Source organism: Echiichthys vipera, assembly GCF_963691815.1.
Source record: "Echiichthys vipera genome assembly, chromosome: 16".
Lineage (NCBI taxonomy): Eukaryota > Metazoa > Chordata > Actinopteri > Perciformes > Trachinidae > Echiichthys > Echiichthys vipera.
Genome location: NC_139841.1, coordinates 11,025,154 through 11,041,323, shown reverse-complemented (window position 1 = coordinate 11,041,323; position 16,170 = coordinate 11,025,154). Strand labels below are relative to the sequence as shown.

At 39.8% G+C, this 16,170-nt stretch overlaps 1 protein-coding gene across 1 annotated transcript in view; it reads right to left on the bottom strand.

Annotated features, from left to right (window-relative positions):
- Positions 1–13,062: 13,062 nt before the first annotated feature.
- Positions 13,063–16,170, bottom strand: part of LOC310958953 (leucine-rich repeat transmembrane neuronal protein 4) — a gene marked incomplete at both ends in the record, with an annotated part of 106,596 nt that continues 103,488 nt past the window's right edge. Inside the window, one exon of the mRNA XM_083930116.1 lies at positions 13,063–13,386. Coding sequence (XP_083786242.1) covers positions 13,063–13,386 — 324 coding nt within the window. The remainder of the gene's footprint in view (positions 13,387–16,170) is intronic.

The window sequence follows — 16,170 nt, the reverse complement described above, 5'->3', positions numbered from 1 at the left end:
ATTTTTTTTCTCCATTTTGAACAGAAAAGTCTGTATTAGTAAACTGCCCTAAAAGTATAAATTATTATCATTTTGCACTTTCACTGAGTACGGTATTTTAACCGTCAGTCCTGATCATCCTACCTAATATTAATTCATGTTCAGAATTGTAACCCTTTAAATTGCATTTTGTTTACATAATATTTTTTTATGAAAAAAACATTGACATATCTGGGATATGTCAATGTTTAGCAACAAGACTGACTTTGATGCATCGCATAAAACCCGGCAGTGCTTCACAATATAGCAGCCAGTGGAAAGCAGGAAAATAATATGTATTCATTACATAGGGCAAACATGAGAAAATGGCTCAATGTTATGGAACATTGTAAAACAATTTAAAACACACCCAGAATGTTTCAAGCCAGGGGTCGAGATTGAGAGCATGATATGATAGAATGCATGGTTTTATGCTGTAATGACCGTGGGATTAAAAAATGTGGTTATAATGGGTTTCATGGAGACATTTTTCTCCTTAAGCGACTGTCTGTATTTTCCCTGCACAGTTTGTTATAAACTTATTATAGGAGCTGAGGTTGAAATTCAAAAAAAGCTAACATGATCGAAAAATTAAAAAGCCAAAAATGTCCCTAGTGATGTACAAAGGTTAAATCATCTAAAAGAAAATGCACTGATACTTGGGAACGATGAAAGAAAAGACAACATGAAAGCATAAAACCAAAAGAGAGCAAATACAGGAAAATGTAAATTCTATTTTTAAATGTTGACTGCTCATTTCAGGTCAAGGGGAAGACATGGAACAGTGTAAAAGGAAAGTGCCACAGGGAACAGGGGAAAAGGGCTCTCTTTGGCTTTCTATAGAGGACAAAGATTGTGGATGAAATTTACTTAAGCTTGCTCCAGACTTCATGTGACAGGATACAGTTGAAAGCCAGTGTAGGCTGCATGAGGACACAACATTTTCCACGCCCGAGGAGCTCCATTACTTACAGTGATGTAGGACCAACAGTGCCATAGAAATCTTTGCCTGGTTTAAAAAAGGGACAAAGAGAGAATTGCAGTTGCAAAACATTGTGAAACAACCTCAAACCAATGACTTATTCCACTCCCTTCCAGTGGTGAGTTGTCGGCCCCACACCACTGTTACCTTAAAGGTCACTGAGAATCAGACACTGCATGCTTACCAAGCCATCTGACCTGGCCAATCAACCAAAAGCCACAGGCTTTTTTACACAGCCGGTGTGCAATCAGCGAAAAGAAGCTGAACCCTCAGCTATGTAAGACCTTTTTTCAACCTTTTAGATAAGGTGTAGCTTATTGTAACTTAGCCTATAAGATATACAGTCAGTAAATGTTTTGTATGTCAGCTGTAGTGTGAATTATAAGTGAAATATATCTCAGAAAGTGTTCCTGTTTAGTAAATACAGTAAACTCAAGAGCTAAAATGAGAGTATCATTAGCAGTATGCAACAGCAGTTGGAAAAAAGGTCAAGTGCAACATGACATCTACTGATGGTGGTTACCTGGCTACAGTTTTGAACGTTTGATGAATAAGTACTGGTAATTTCTTGACGTTTGTGTTGACATTCTTCCATAGGGTGTGTGATCACCGGAGGAAAAAAGTAAGAGATAGCAAGACCTCATGCCCTGAAAACCACTGCAAGCCGGACTGTGAGCGGGCCTGTCATGTTCATCCAACGCGGTGATGCTGTGATGTGTGCATCTGAAGTGACAGCAGGCTGAAGTAAACAGATCTGCCGCTTCTGTGACACCGACATTACTCCTTGCCGGGGGTATTTGGTTCACTCAGATCAGGTCGGCTGCATTCATCACGTGTACTTGCTGAGTGTGTGCATGACAGCACTGTCTCCCAAAAGTTTATCAAATAAACACAAACTCCGAAAGGTAGGCTATGAAGATTTATTTTTCCCTTGCCTCTGCCTGTTCAATATTATGATGACTCACTGTGTCTCAGTTGGAGAGGCAAAGTTACAGTCATATTTATTGATATAGTGTTACTGCAATTTTAGTTATGTACAGCAAACTGTTTGGAGCAGGTACCATTACCCAAAAGCATTTTTAAGGGGGTGCTCCACCGATTTCACACGTCAAAGTCTGTTGACAGGTCTTGAGGAGTATTACTACATTGTGGCTCCAGAAAAAGGATTTCACTTGAGTCAGCACTGGTTGGGGCTGAAAACAAATTTGAAAATGAAACAATTCTGGGGGGGTGTTGAAATAGAAGAACTGATTTTACGATTGTGGTCAGCAGTTCGAGGATACATTAGCCACTACTAGCGGATGATTTGGTTGCATTGTGGGTAAAGAAGGTGCCAGGATTTGAAAAGGAAGGAGAATGCATGGGGAAAAAAATACAATGTCTTTGGTTTTGCTCCACCAATTTTTACAAGTTATTTTAAAGGCTAATAGGCCCATAGTGGAACTAAGAACAACTCAGGAACAGGCTGAAAAGCACTTCCCTCTCTGGTCCAAACCTTCAAGTCTGGTGCACCTCTGTCAACACCATGGACTGTATGAGATACTCAGTGACATCTTTCTGTTCTGTTTCTATGATATTATTTCGCCCTGCTTGGCAGCCTTGATTCACTGGATCTGATTTTCGCCTCAGCGGGGGAACCAATCGCTGAACAAGGAGGGATGGCAATACGATGACGACGTCTAAGTGACAAACCGAATTTTGTAGTTTATTAACATCTACAGATCCAACAGACTCCGCTGTCCGGGTTCCCGGACATAGATGAGAAAGGCAACCTTCATCCCCAGGGCTGTCCAGCTTCTTAATGCTGATCACTGACTGCGGTGTGTGTTGTGCGATTATACAGGGTGTCTGTGAAATGCTGGTGTTGGTTAATTGTGCAGTATGTTTGCTGCTTATGTTTGTTGATTTTTAAAGCTACCGCAATGCACCCTTTTAAATTGCCCCACAGAGATGAATAAAGTGCTTTGAATTGAATTCACTAGGGTGTAGTTAGGTTTGGTCAGAAATGTCCTCCACGGCAGCTGTAACAACACACAACGATGGTGTTACGGTGTACATTCTTTCATAAATAGAGTCAACTTGGTGTGATGAATAAAATATTTACTGAGAATATATCTCCAAAGTCTCTCTTCTTATATAAACACAGACACCCAACACTAGAAACAATTGCTACAGTTTGTGACCTACAATAAAGTTGATTACAGCCCTCGGGTGACTGCCATCTTACAATCATTGTTGTTGCCCCCTCCTGATGTTTATCCAACCTCTTACAACCATTTCTAACAGTTCACCCACGTGCCACATTTTTCTAAGTATCTTATACAAACAAACTTTATAAAAAAGAAGTTCAAAATCAGTTATCAGTTCAAGTCAGCAATGCACCTAAAAAATGATTTACAACAACACCCTGAAGTACACTTCTACATCATTGCAGCAAGGTGAAAACTTCTGCTGTAAGCTCTTTTAGATGCTTTTGGGAGCTGTTTTTATTCTGTTTTTTATTTCTTTGGATAAATTCTGTAACCATGCATGTTGTTCCTGATTGTAGCAGTACATGTTTTGAATTTGCTACAACTATGATTTATGTCTCAGGCTGGATTTGTGTCTGTAGCATGGCCCTGACATCCTCATATATACTAAGTAAAAGTGTAGTCATACCAAACTGATAGGTGTGTGTGTGACCCTGGTGTGGTGCCCACCTACAGGCACACAAAAACAAAAATGCACACTACCTGTGATTACAATTGTAGTGTTCTTGTTCTCAAGGAAAGCCAAAATACTTAAAATGTATAAAATGTTCTACAAACAGCAAAGTATTTTCTGTATGAACAAGGCCTTTCCCTGGCTTTAGATAACCGCCTGGCCATCAGCCAACCTGATATCTGCAAGCGCCGATTGCCAGGAAGAGCCCTGAGCCACTCCCACACAAATCATTTATACAGCAATAAAGTTCACTGGCTAGTTGTGATTGGTTAAGAATATTGCTGAGGCAGTCCCTGGCCCAGGCTTTGGACCGTCCATCACTCCCAGACAAACTCTCATTCTTGACTGCTGCTGCACAAGTTGAGTCCTCCGCCCACTGATCACATGGTTCCTCCAATGAACAGCCAGTTCCTGTTGAAAGAACCCTCCCTACTCTGTAACTTTCCACTTCCAGGGGCTGATCCCCTCTAATCTTACTACACCTAGTTTTACCCTGGGGCTTATCTGCAACATCCTTTAATTGTGTGTCATCTGTGTTAAAGTGATAATAATGTGAAACCATGCCAAATCATTTTTATTTAACATCTATATGTGCACAGTGTGTAATAATAACACTTTAATGATATTGTGACAAACATAAACACTTTGTTTATAAATCTCCACAGAGTCAATGTGAGGTGTGTCACATCTTTAAATGTTGTCTGCTTTTATGTAGGTTAGACATCTAGTTGGTATTTTCTCCATAATACATTGTGTGAAACAATGACAACAACAACATTAGCTCAGATGATGGTTTGGTACAAAAACCATGAGCCTGAAGCTCTGTTTTGAAAAGCCAGTATTTTATGTGGAACAACTCCCCACAGCTTGTAAGGGGATCGTGACAATGGGATCATTTAACAATGTGTCTCATGTTGGTTTGTTTCTTCTTCTTATGGTGATCTTCTTTGTGGAATGTGTTGCTATTTTGAGGCAACCCCGGTCAGGCTAACCATAGGCTGTCAAAGCCTGCTGAGTGTGATTTTGTTCCCTCTCTTTGGACTCCCTGATTGCAGTCCTGCAGGTGGTGAAAGACCAGATTACATTCATTACTGTGCATTTCTTTTGATGTTTGGATGAGTTTTGAAACTTTCACTTGTCAATTACAGTCAGCCCAGCGTAATTGCATTTATATATTTTGTCGACATCTTGCTATGACTGAAATCAACCCGTCACAGTTGTGGCAGAATATGCCAATGAAATCCTTCAATTAAAGAAAAGGGAATTTAGAAGACAGTGAGGCATCTCACATTCTGCCTCAACCGTTTGACATTTAAAACAAAGCTGTATCTTAAACATCCAGAGACAGGTTCTCTGTACAATCTACAGAGCTTGTAAAACACTGCCTCCATCCTTTACCATGAATGTTTTCAGAATAAATGAACAGCTAAACAGAGAAATTTAAAGGCGGTGTACTCAACATTCAAAGCATTAATCAGGCAGCAAACAACAGTTTGCTTTGTAAAGATAAAGTGGAGTAATGGTGTCCTGAGCAGAGAATGAAGTCTCTCTCCCTGTCTGTGTGTTGTAACACCAGTTTCTCTGTTGTTTGGATTTATTGTGGAGACAATCACAGCTCATTTTTTTTCAGTATTTCAAGTAGGCCACAGCTCCTTTAAATAACCATGATCAGCTTGTTTGGTTGGATTTTGCAGGATTTTTTTTTTTCTTTTTGCAACCTTCTGCTCAGTGACACACTGTGATTTTAAGAAATTAAAAACACTGTCACAGTCCTCACTGGGAAATAACTACTCTTTCTTCTCCATGAATTGTCTCATGCTATGAACTTAGCATCCATTATTTAAGGTATTCTTCATGAAATATCAAATGCAATTGAAGAGTTTTTGCTGGGCTGTTTGTATCTAGTCATCACTAGCTTACATCACTAATCCAGCATGATTCCATGAATTGTGGCGGATCGTCACTGTATGCCTAAAATAATTATCTAGTTGAAATGTGGGACTACTAGGATGTGTGTGTGGAAATTTTATTCCCCCCTCCAGTTGGGTGTTGGTACGGTCGTGGTCAAAAGGTGCCATTTTTGATTGGTTGCTAAGCTTTAAGAAGGTGGGTGTTACATATATAAAGCAGGTCTCAACGGAGATGCTCAAGAATGGCATGCTGCAGATGATAGTAAGGAGTAACTTTGTGTTAATATTGTGATAGGTAATGAATGCCTACCTTCATCCCTGAAGTATTTTGGTTTAATTGTTGTCTGTGTATATTTGTTAACCCTACTGTAAATAAACTCAAACCAATGCTCTGTGCAAGGTCAAGGCGTATCATTAGTAGCTAGTGCAGCCATTAGCCTCTGTGATAGCTGAATCCCTAAGACCTAAAAACTAAACATCTTGCTAGTACCACCAGTTCTGTGATAGTACCCACTATTTCAGCAGACCCTTCCACATAACATTACGTTGACAATTAGTCAGGGACAAAAATGGACCACTCTTTTTAGTGTCCAGTGTGTATCAGGTCAGCCTGTCAGACTTACAGAGCGTTGAATGAATCACCAACTGACACTGCCTGCTTCGGTTGTGCAGTCGCTCAAAACACCAATGAATGAGCATGGGTCATTGTGTCGAACGAGAATGTGAATGAGTGACTCAAGTCGAGATAGCTTTGCAGCTATTCACTGAGCAAGATCAAATTAACCATTCTCTTGAACTGAGAATTGAAGAGAACTCGAGTCAAGGCAGCCTGGCAGCTACAGTCACTGAACAAGACCAACTAAACATAAACTACACTGAGAAGATGGGACATACCATTTTAAGAGGGGAAACTGGGTGAGAGCCCAAGTGATTCTGGCCATCTTAACACAGGGGTATGGCCACATACAGCCCAATTTGCTCTCAATTGGACAGGACCGGTAAGACCATTCCAGAAGGATCCGAAATCCTATCTGCCACAGAGTTTCTCTTCAGGCTGGTGTTGGCAGAAGCCTGACACTTGTCTGGACACAATTTCTGCAGCCTTCAGCATGTCTACACAACCGCACACTCAGAGCATGGCCTTGATGCTAATGCTTTTTGTCTTTCGTTAGAAATAAGGTAGCTAGCTTTCACAGCTCTCTCACCTACGACTAAAAACCGACTGTTACCTCAAACCTGCCAACTATTTATTCTCTGTTCTCAGTTTTCCTAGCAGGAATGATGATGATGTGCTGAATATTCTTTGACCACTGAAAGGTGCTGTGAACACACCAAGCACACTGGCTTCCCATTTACCACTGTGAGGGAAAAGGGACAGGTCCATTTTTCTTGGAAAACCCGACAGTGCCTGAACCTAAGCCTACGCTTTACAGTTTCATGTCACATAGTCTGTATGTAAGAAAATGGAATTAAAAATAGCCTATCCAGCATAGGACCTGCTACTCTTATTGGAACAGCGTGTCCCACAGGGAACAAATAAGAATAGCTGTGTATTTTATTGAAGTGTAATTTTCACACTTGCAAGGTCCTTTAGTGGACCCTTTGGAAGACACCCCTGTTTAAACAGGACCCTTCTCAAAATGGCACTTCTTTTATCTTTAGTGATGTAAATGTATACATGATGACTGGCAATGCATTGCAGATACATTTTCTGGGGTAGGCAGCACTAGCTGACAAACATTCACACATGTCACAGAGAAATACCATATTTTGCAAAATGTATTAAACCCAAACAGTTGGATTCACTTTAATGTATCAACGCAAAAGAACCAATATTATGGAAATAATTGGTTTGTCCATCACTATTGATGGATATCCTGAACATTACTAAAAGAGCAGTATCACCTTCATAAAGTAAAAAGAATGATGAAAAACAATGTGGATGAAGAATAAAACTTCTTAGTCTAAGTCATACACTTTCCATAATAGCACTTGATACCATTGGTATACAATGCAGTATTCCATTTCTGGTTATTTCTTAGACTCCTGCTCCTTCAGAAGCACAGACGTTTAGAGAGCTCCTTCATTGCCAAATAAAACAATATATTGTTACAAGTTCCCCTGTAATGCAAGTAATAGGTAATGTAGTAATAGCTAACAGGTAAACAAGACATCACAACTCCCATCTTGAGATGTTTATTTCTGATATCATCATCAAAATTTTTACAAAACATTTTCTGACAATAATATACTCAAAGAAGAGCCATATTTTTGCGCTTGGACAAGGTCTCCACAAAAATGCTTTAGGTCTGAATACAGTAAAAAGAACAGAAATCCAAGTAAGAAAAAAAAATCAACAACAAACCAACTACCAAATAAAAAAAACAATGCAGCATATATTTACACCCTACAGAAACCAATACTCTGCAGGAAATGGATGAGAAGGAGACAGTGGGGATCCCCTGGTTTGTATGGAAAGCATTTAAGTGGCAGCAAAAAAACAAATAAATAGGGAAAGTACTTTGAGTCTGCAAGGAATCAAAGACTAATTCTGACATCACTTTCTATCAGTTTCTCTCTGCTTCCTCTCTTGCTACACTCTCAAGCCAACTGCGGGAGTAGAATGCAGCCCATTTAAATGAAAACCATCCTTTCTTCGGTGCTCACATTAAATCCAATTAGTGGCTTAAAACGGGCATTGTCAGACAAACGAAAAAGTGTGTTACCCTGACAAAGGTTAATGATCATGCCTTTCCTTTCCATGTCCCCTCTGACATGAGCAATGGCAGAAAAACAGAGTCAGGACAATGCAGGTCAGAGGTTAAAGACTTCCTGCTAATGCGAGACAGCTTGGAACAATAACAATCAACGGGGACCCGGCTGGCCTGAACATCAGTAATGGTGACGTTGGTTCAGAGGAGGTAGAGGAGTAGGTGCTGCTATAGATACACACATACACACGCACAGGCCATCTGGGTACATGCAGGGTTTAGCTAACTCTTTAGCGATGCTTCCAGTCTCTCTTTTTGCCTTTCAGGACAACAAAGTTATTAATTCTCACCACTTTGCAGTCTGCACACACACTAAAGACATACTAACAAAAATAGAAACTCAAATTAAGAGTCTATAAGTGGCAGATGGGGAGCGTTTGCTTATTTATTTTTATTTTTTTCTGCTTAGCCCTCCTATCCATGTGTATATGGCTCGCTGTCTGGAGTCATGACCGTGTGCTGAATGCTCTAGGACTGCCTGTAGGTAAGACAGATGTATGGTAGAGGAAGAAAAGCTGCAACTCCACGTCTGTCTTGGAATTAATTTTTCAAATCTATTTATCAGGTAATGGATTAGAACCTACTGAACCGTCACAGATGGCCTTGGGTGAGTTGAAATGGATGGGAGCGTCAAAACCTGCAGTAGTTATTACCATTTTTCAAGGCATGTGTGTTGCCTGCGTTTGTAGGTTTTTCTTGTTTGTATATGTATTTTTTTTATTATTATTCTTTTTATTCGTGGAGACAGTGTAAATTACCATCTTGACCTAAGGTGTTTAAAAAGTGTCTGTTTATCTTGGTATGTGAGCATGCATAATACATACAGTTTAGAAGATGCAAGTTGATTTGATTGTGTGTGTCATATGTAACTCTACAGAATATTTATGTGTATGTCTGCGATTGACTAAAGCAGTTTGTGTCATGTCTGAAAGTAAGCTCTCTGGGACATTCAGAAGCATCACAAAGCTTTCATTGTAATAGTAACAATGTCCCCACACATTTGTCCCTCTCTATCCTCCCTATTGTACAGAATCTGTGATTCCCCCTCTCGTCTCCTCTGCTTTCCCTTTCCCATTGGAGATTTGCAACTAGCTTTTCCTTTGTGCATTAAGGCTGAAATATGGAACGTTTCACTGCAATACTTCAGACCTTTATTTACCCCCCCAGAAGCAAAAGTGTTCCAGTAGGGACATGAGCCCAAACTGAAAGACTGAAAGGAGGGTGTGTTTGGGGAGCTCGGGGTGTACGAAACCATAAACAAACAAACAAAAGATAAAATAAACCCTGTTGGCATTGCGGGGCTAGCGCAGACAGCCCTGGAGTTCAGCTCAAACATGCATCATTACCATGCAGTGCCTGTGCTTCAAGCTCTCTGATGGCAAAAAGAAACGGACAAAAGACTTAACAATTACTGGCAGCAAAATTTGAACATTCCACTGAACATAACCGATTTTATCAGGGAGGTAGTCATGATTAATCAATCGCTTAATCATAGTTTATTTAATTGTGAACAGACAACAATTTTAATAGCTTTTTCTAATTACACATGAAGAACAAAAAAGCTTTGATCATTGTGTTTAGACTGTATTGAAACATTTTCACTGCTGAAAACTAAAGTAATTACTACATATGTGGTATAGGCTTTAACAGGAACTGTTCCTGGCGCCCAGCACAGGCTTCTTTCTCTGTTTAACAGCCTATACCGTGTCAAGGAATCCTACTTTTGGCAAGAGAGGGGGGGGGGGGGGGGGGGGGCAGGAATGGGTCAGCAAACAGGTTGCTTTAAAAACAGTGAAGTTGTCCATGACAAGTGCTGTTGGTTCTAGGGCACTCCAGACAGGGAATATCTCCTATAGTGTTTTTCTTGGTTCAGCGCTCCTCCCTAACTGGGCATAGTTTCCCAAAATATCAGCATGCGTACAGAAATAGAACATCATTAAACAGATTCACCCGAGTCACCCAGAGGCAGACATGAAATTCAGGCCAAGGAGTTAGCAGGGGTGATATAGAGCAAGGCAAGACAATACATGGATAGAATTGAGAGAGCTCCATTATAAAGACATTGGCACAGCTGCTATTACAAAGTAACTCCACCAGCACTATTAAGCAACCGCACTGAGCGAATTAACTGCTTTTTATGCAATGTTCTGTACATGAAGGGGACTGATCCCATCTTAGTCCTGAAACTATGAAGACTTTTGCGTCACTTGTTGTTTTTGGGGGCTGGTTTTTGGTAGAAAACATTTAACAAAATAATGGCACATCAAAAATAATATCCTTCCCAAGTTAAACTCTTGGTATAAAGAATAGCGCAGAGTAGACCTTGAAATGGCAGATACAGTTTGAATACGAAAGATGGATGGGGATGTACCTAACAACACATCACACAGCCACCTCCTGCAACATGAAAGATGTCTGAAGTCAGAACAGAAAATGTGGATCTCTATGAAGTTTGACGCTTGACGTACAGTATATAATAATAATAATAATAATAATAATAATAACAATAATAATATTAATATTAATAATATAATAATAACAGGGCCCCCAAATTTCCATTCTTCCTGTGATTCAGTAAAATGTTTGGATTTGAGAAATTTGTTTGTGTTTAATGGTGGAATAGTGATGGGAGCAGATAGAAAAATATTTATCATTGAAACAACAGGAGCATGATAGCAGGAACCTCGTCATCGAGTCATCTTGGTAACAGAGTCCCACTGGAAAGTGAATAAGGCTCCTCTTCTGTTCACAAGCAGTTTGTGTTTCAGAAGAAGCAAAGTTCATATTTTTTTCATCTTTAAAGATTCAGTATTTACACGATAAATAAGTTCTATTCAGTTTTGTCCTTTGATTAGTCTTATAGAATTTCTTGACATCATTTTGAACACAAAATAACAAAACAACCAAAAAAAAAAATCCTATTTTTTCTTATATTCCACTTTCGTGGGAAATTTTGGCCCCTCGCATTTTCATCTGTGGATCAATCAATTGCTCCGTGGGAGGACCAAGCACAGTCTCTGCAACCCCCGGGAGTATGTCCACTGACATGTAGAAAACGACCCTGGTGCACTGCTTGGATTAAAGCGGAGAGGATATTTGACAGGCCATCACAGCCATATCTTAAATCGTCATCAGCTCCACAAGTCAGTGAGCAGCAGTGCTCGAGATGGTGGCCAAAGGGTGCAATAAAGTCAAGCACTGCAGGCACGCTTTCTGGAAAAAAAAAAGATGTCAGGCAATATTCCCAGAACAGTCCATGGGTTCATACGCAGGTTAAAGAGAAGTCAATGTGCTGGTTCAACATGCCCCCACTAGGCACTGTTGTTCTCTGTTGTGGATGGGGAGACGGGAAAACATGGCCAGTGCTCTGCCAACTCAGCAAAATCTCCAAATTGTCCAGTTTGATCAAAGTCATTGACTCAACAATGTTTCAAATGACTGTTTGGGGCAGTGAGAGTGGTTTGGCCTTCAGTAAAGTCGACCTTTCATAATAATATGTACAATATGTTGCATTCAAATGTAATTATTTTACCACATAAACTCCTCATGATTACATCTTTAAAGCATAGTGAATCATTCCGCTGGGATATTATCATATACAAAGACCTGCCAAGCTGTTGTTTAAAGGGCCCCTGTACTGTATATGTTTAAGGAATTTATGGAACATGCCATAATATCTCCTCTAAATTGTTTGTGTGGTTTATGCTGTTCATAGCATCAACAAGATCATGAATGACAGTTAAACTGTTGTTAAGGGACCAGGTAATAATTATGATAAATATATTTAAAATGTCACTTTCCCTACCTCAATTGTATGTATTGCCCGGTTCATTTGTTGATCTGTAAAGTCAAACCCAGTTCATCTGAAACCACTAATGAATTTGGTTGTAATTGTCAATGTGAGTTGGCAGGGGCTAGTTTAGTAGACCAACTGGCATTTTAAGAATGCCCTCATCTAAAATAACACATGTGCATTAAAATAAAAGTGTAAGTAAACTCTTTGGTTTGACATGCACATTAATGGAATTCAGCATGAACTCCTGCAACTAAAGAAACTAAAGAGGAAAGGAATAGAAATTCTATGAAATAGTCTGAGAGTGACTAATTTCTATGAAATTATATTAATTTTCCTACAACTACAGACTGGATATTTTAAAAACAGTCAGAATCCTCACTCTTCACATTATGTCCGACTCCATCTCCTTTATGTTTAATTTAACTGCTCTTTCTTTTTGTGAATGAGAACTTGCGTTTATTGCACTTTCCCTTTAACTCCTGACTGTGGTGTGTGCATGTGGACTGTGAATGGATGTGAACAGGTGCCCCATGATGGGATATGGCAAAAACCAAATTTGGAAACAACATAATACTTTTTTGTTATATACTGGATTACCTCCCATGATTTGATTCTTACAAGTTTTATTTGAGGTGATTTGAAAAACTAAATGAAAATTGTCTGCAAGGATGTCTCACCCTCTTCTGTATATACTGTAAGTGAGACTGTGTGTTTCAGAAGCCAAATCCCTCCAGGCAGAATTAGAAAAAGTTGTCCTCTAGTTCACATACTCATGTTGCAAAAACAAGGCCCCACTGAATAACCAGCACGCCTGCCCCTTTATTATAAAGTCACGGTGAATCACAGGCCCTCGCCCCACTTCTAACAACAACACTCGGCTTGCTAGCGTCCAAATTTGAGTGTGCCGGTGCGTTCGACGGGGGGGAAAGGACCGCCGCTGGGACCTTCAGTCGGTGGTCTGAGGGGTGGTGGAGGAGAGCGGGGCCCTGGCACAGGGGCGCCTATGCTGGCAACAGAGGGCACGGCAGGCAGCGCCACTGTCTGTATAGTGCCCCTATCGCACGGCCCAAGGTCTTCCAGGCCCTCAAGGCCCTGTGGTGGTCCCTCGTAGCCCATGTTGAGCCGTAGGGGTTGATGGGCCTGGCAGTAGTCTACAATAGGCTGTTCGTAGCGGTAGAAGGTCAGTGCGCCCAACTGGTGGGGGACCTGTTTAGACAGACAGAGAGCACAGAGGAAGAGACAGGGGTAGTGGACAAGAGTGAAGGAAATAAAGGAAGGAGAACAGAGCACAAAAGGGGACAGAGAGAGAAAACTATTAGCCATACAAACCCTTAGCCAACTCTGTCCATATGATATACCAAAAGCAGATTGTTTGAAAAGATATATTCATGTCCTCACATACCCAAAAGTTTCTGTTCCCTTCTACAAAAGGATGCTGATCAATAATATACAGGGATGAATGTCATCTTGCAATGAGCAAAGCTCAAAAAGTCAGTACTTAAACTACAAAATGAGTCATGCTTGTGTAGTGAAAATTACATATTTTTGAAATCAGAAGTGTCCCAATTAGTAGATAATTGAATGTTTAATACCTGATGCTTTTCATCAGATTTTTGACATTTAAAGGATAAAGGAAAAGCTGAAATGCAACACATCTTGCCAGAAATGTCCTATAATCATCCAGAAATATATAATGAATAGTCCAAATAAAAAGTACTCATATACTTATTTTTAAGACCATTTGTTTGGTAGAGCGTAGTTCCATTTATTTGTGATCTTAGTAAACTTCATATAAAAAATGACAGAATTTCTTTAAAAATAAAAAAACTAGCCCTGGGTAAACTGCAGCTACAACAGCCACAGCTGTTTTCTTTTTAAATAAATATGACATACTTTGAAACAATGTTTAATATTTCCCTATGCAGTTAATTTGTCACACAACATTTCATTGTGCCTGTGTGACTTCAAGCCTACAGCACAGTTAGTTTGGCAGTTAACTGCTGTCCTAATGTAATCATCCTCACATGGTGACCACCTGAGCCTGCAGCTTTCCAGAACCCATTTTGCTGCAAAGACCCTCCAAAATGTGTGCTGCAAAGCATTTGCGACAACCGCATTTACAGATGTAAGAAGCATTTCACTGCACTCTTCCTACCCATGACTTCTGCTATAACACACACTGTGACTGAACAAGAAGCTGAGAAGATATGCATGTATGAAGGGCACACAAATCATGCTCCATACGATCACAACAAAGAGCTGTACAAGAGTTGGAGCAAATAAGGCATGTACTCTCTCTCCAGTGCCATGTCGCTTGTGTCAAAGCCAGGAGCACTCGTCACATCTGGCTATGTCTCTGGTCTTGTGTTCCCTCCTCAAACCTTAACGTAGTGCCAAACAAACAGATGAGACTCTCGTGACACTCTTGTCTCCCTGACTTTAAATCTTGCACACTCATTTGCTTTAAAAAAGGAGGCCAATTAAGAGATTTCTAACGGGCCGTGAAAATAGCAGGGTAAAATGGCAGCTGACCTGGATTAAACACAGTAGCCTGGCAGTGCAACAGATTATCAGGTCTGTACACACAGGCGACAAGAAACACACAACACAACAGCAGGAGCTATAGATATGACACCAACACGGAAGACATGAATAATACAACCCCTGACTCTTGTGGAGGCGTTGGAGGCAGGCAGAGCAGGTGTCACAACTGCACCAGTTTTCATGCATTCTTGATGTTTCATTTTTAACCATAACCAGTGATCTTTAAAAAAAAAAGTTATTTTCTATAGAGATTCACTTCTTTAAAAAAAAAAAAAAATCAAGTCACCCAATTTACAAAAAGATATTTTCCTACTTGAATGAATGGAGGTAGTTTGGTTTGAGGGCCAAGACTTTTAATTCTCTCTAATTATGTGCTGTCAACCCCATGCAAGAAGACATGGAAATGTTATTTTTTATAATAAAGGACCTTCAGCATAAACTCTCCCTCTAATCTCATTTATTCTTCTCCAAAACATTTAAAAATGGTATTCAAAAAGCTCAAAAACAACACATCCTACACTGGTCTGGTAATCAATGTTAACAGACGGACAGTTTTCATTGAATAAATAGTGCATAAGAAAATATTAAGCGACAAAAATCCCAGATAAAGTGATGCAAAGCCTGGAAACCCGAAGAACTAGCCACCATTATTGCTACTACAAGTTCTGTTTAATTTGGTGAACTGACTGGAAGTGAAGGGAAACAAATTATACTTTAATACTGAGCCCAACTAAACTCTAAATCAGGGATAGCCAACGCTGCTTTTGGAGAGCAACTGCCCTGCATGTTTTAGGTTTCTCATTGCTCCACCACACCTGATTTTAATGATAATGAGCAGATTATAAGATACAGGTGCGTTAGAGTTGGGCAGAGGGGAACCCTTAGGGACTTGTAATACTTAAGAGCAGGCCCCACATATCAGCATTTTAAATGACATATTTAACATGTTTCAATTAATAATATTTTTATTTTTATTTGATTTTCTATCAAGTTTGCTTCAGAAATGGCAGTGTCGGTGTCCTAAAACTGTTAAAATACAGTTATCTAATCAGATTTAGTTGTTGTTGTCTGCAGGCAGAAAAAGAAGGTTACAGCTCTCTCCTAACTCAATGGTTATGACTTCATCAAATCCGGAGCTGTGTGTTAATTTAGTATTAAGCATTGCCATGGTACCTCACACCTGGTTATTAAAACCCTTTGCTAATTTAGGCCAACTGTACCCAAAAGTATGACATGAATTTTGATATATTTTGCATGTGTTGAGAAAGATATCCAACGGCTTTTGGATTATTGGATATTAATGGAGTTTGATGAAATGTGTTTCTGGCGAGTTTTCCCCCATTACTCTGTCGTGGTTTGCTTTCCCAAATATGAATAGTGTGCCTTAAAATTTTTACTAGCCATCACAGTGGTATTGTTTTAACGTGTGTGTGTGTGTGTGTGTGT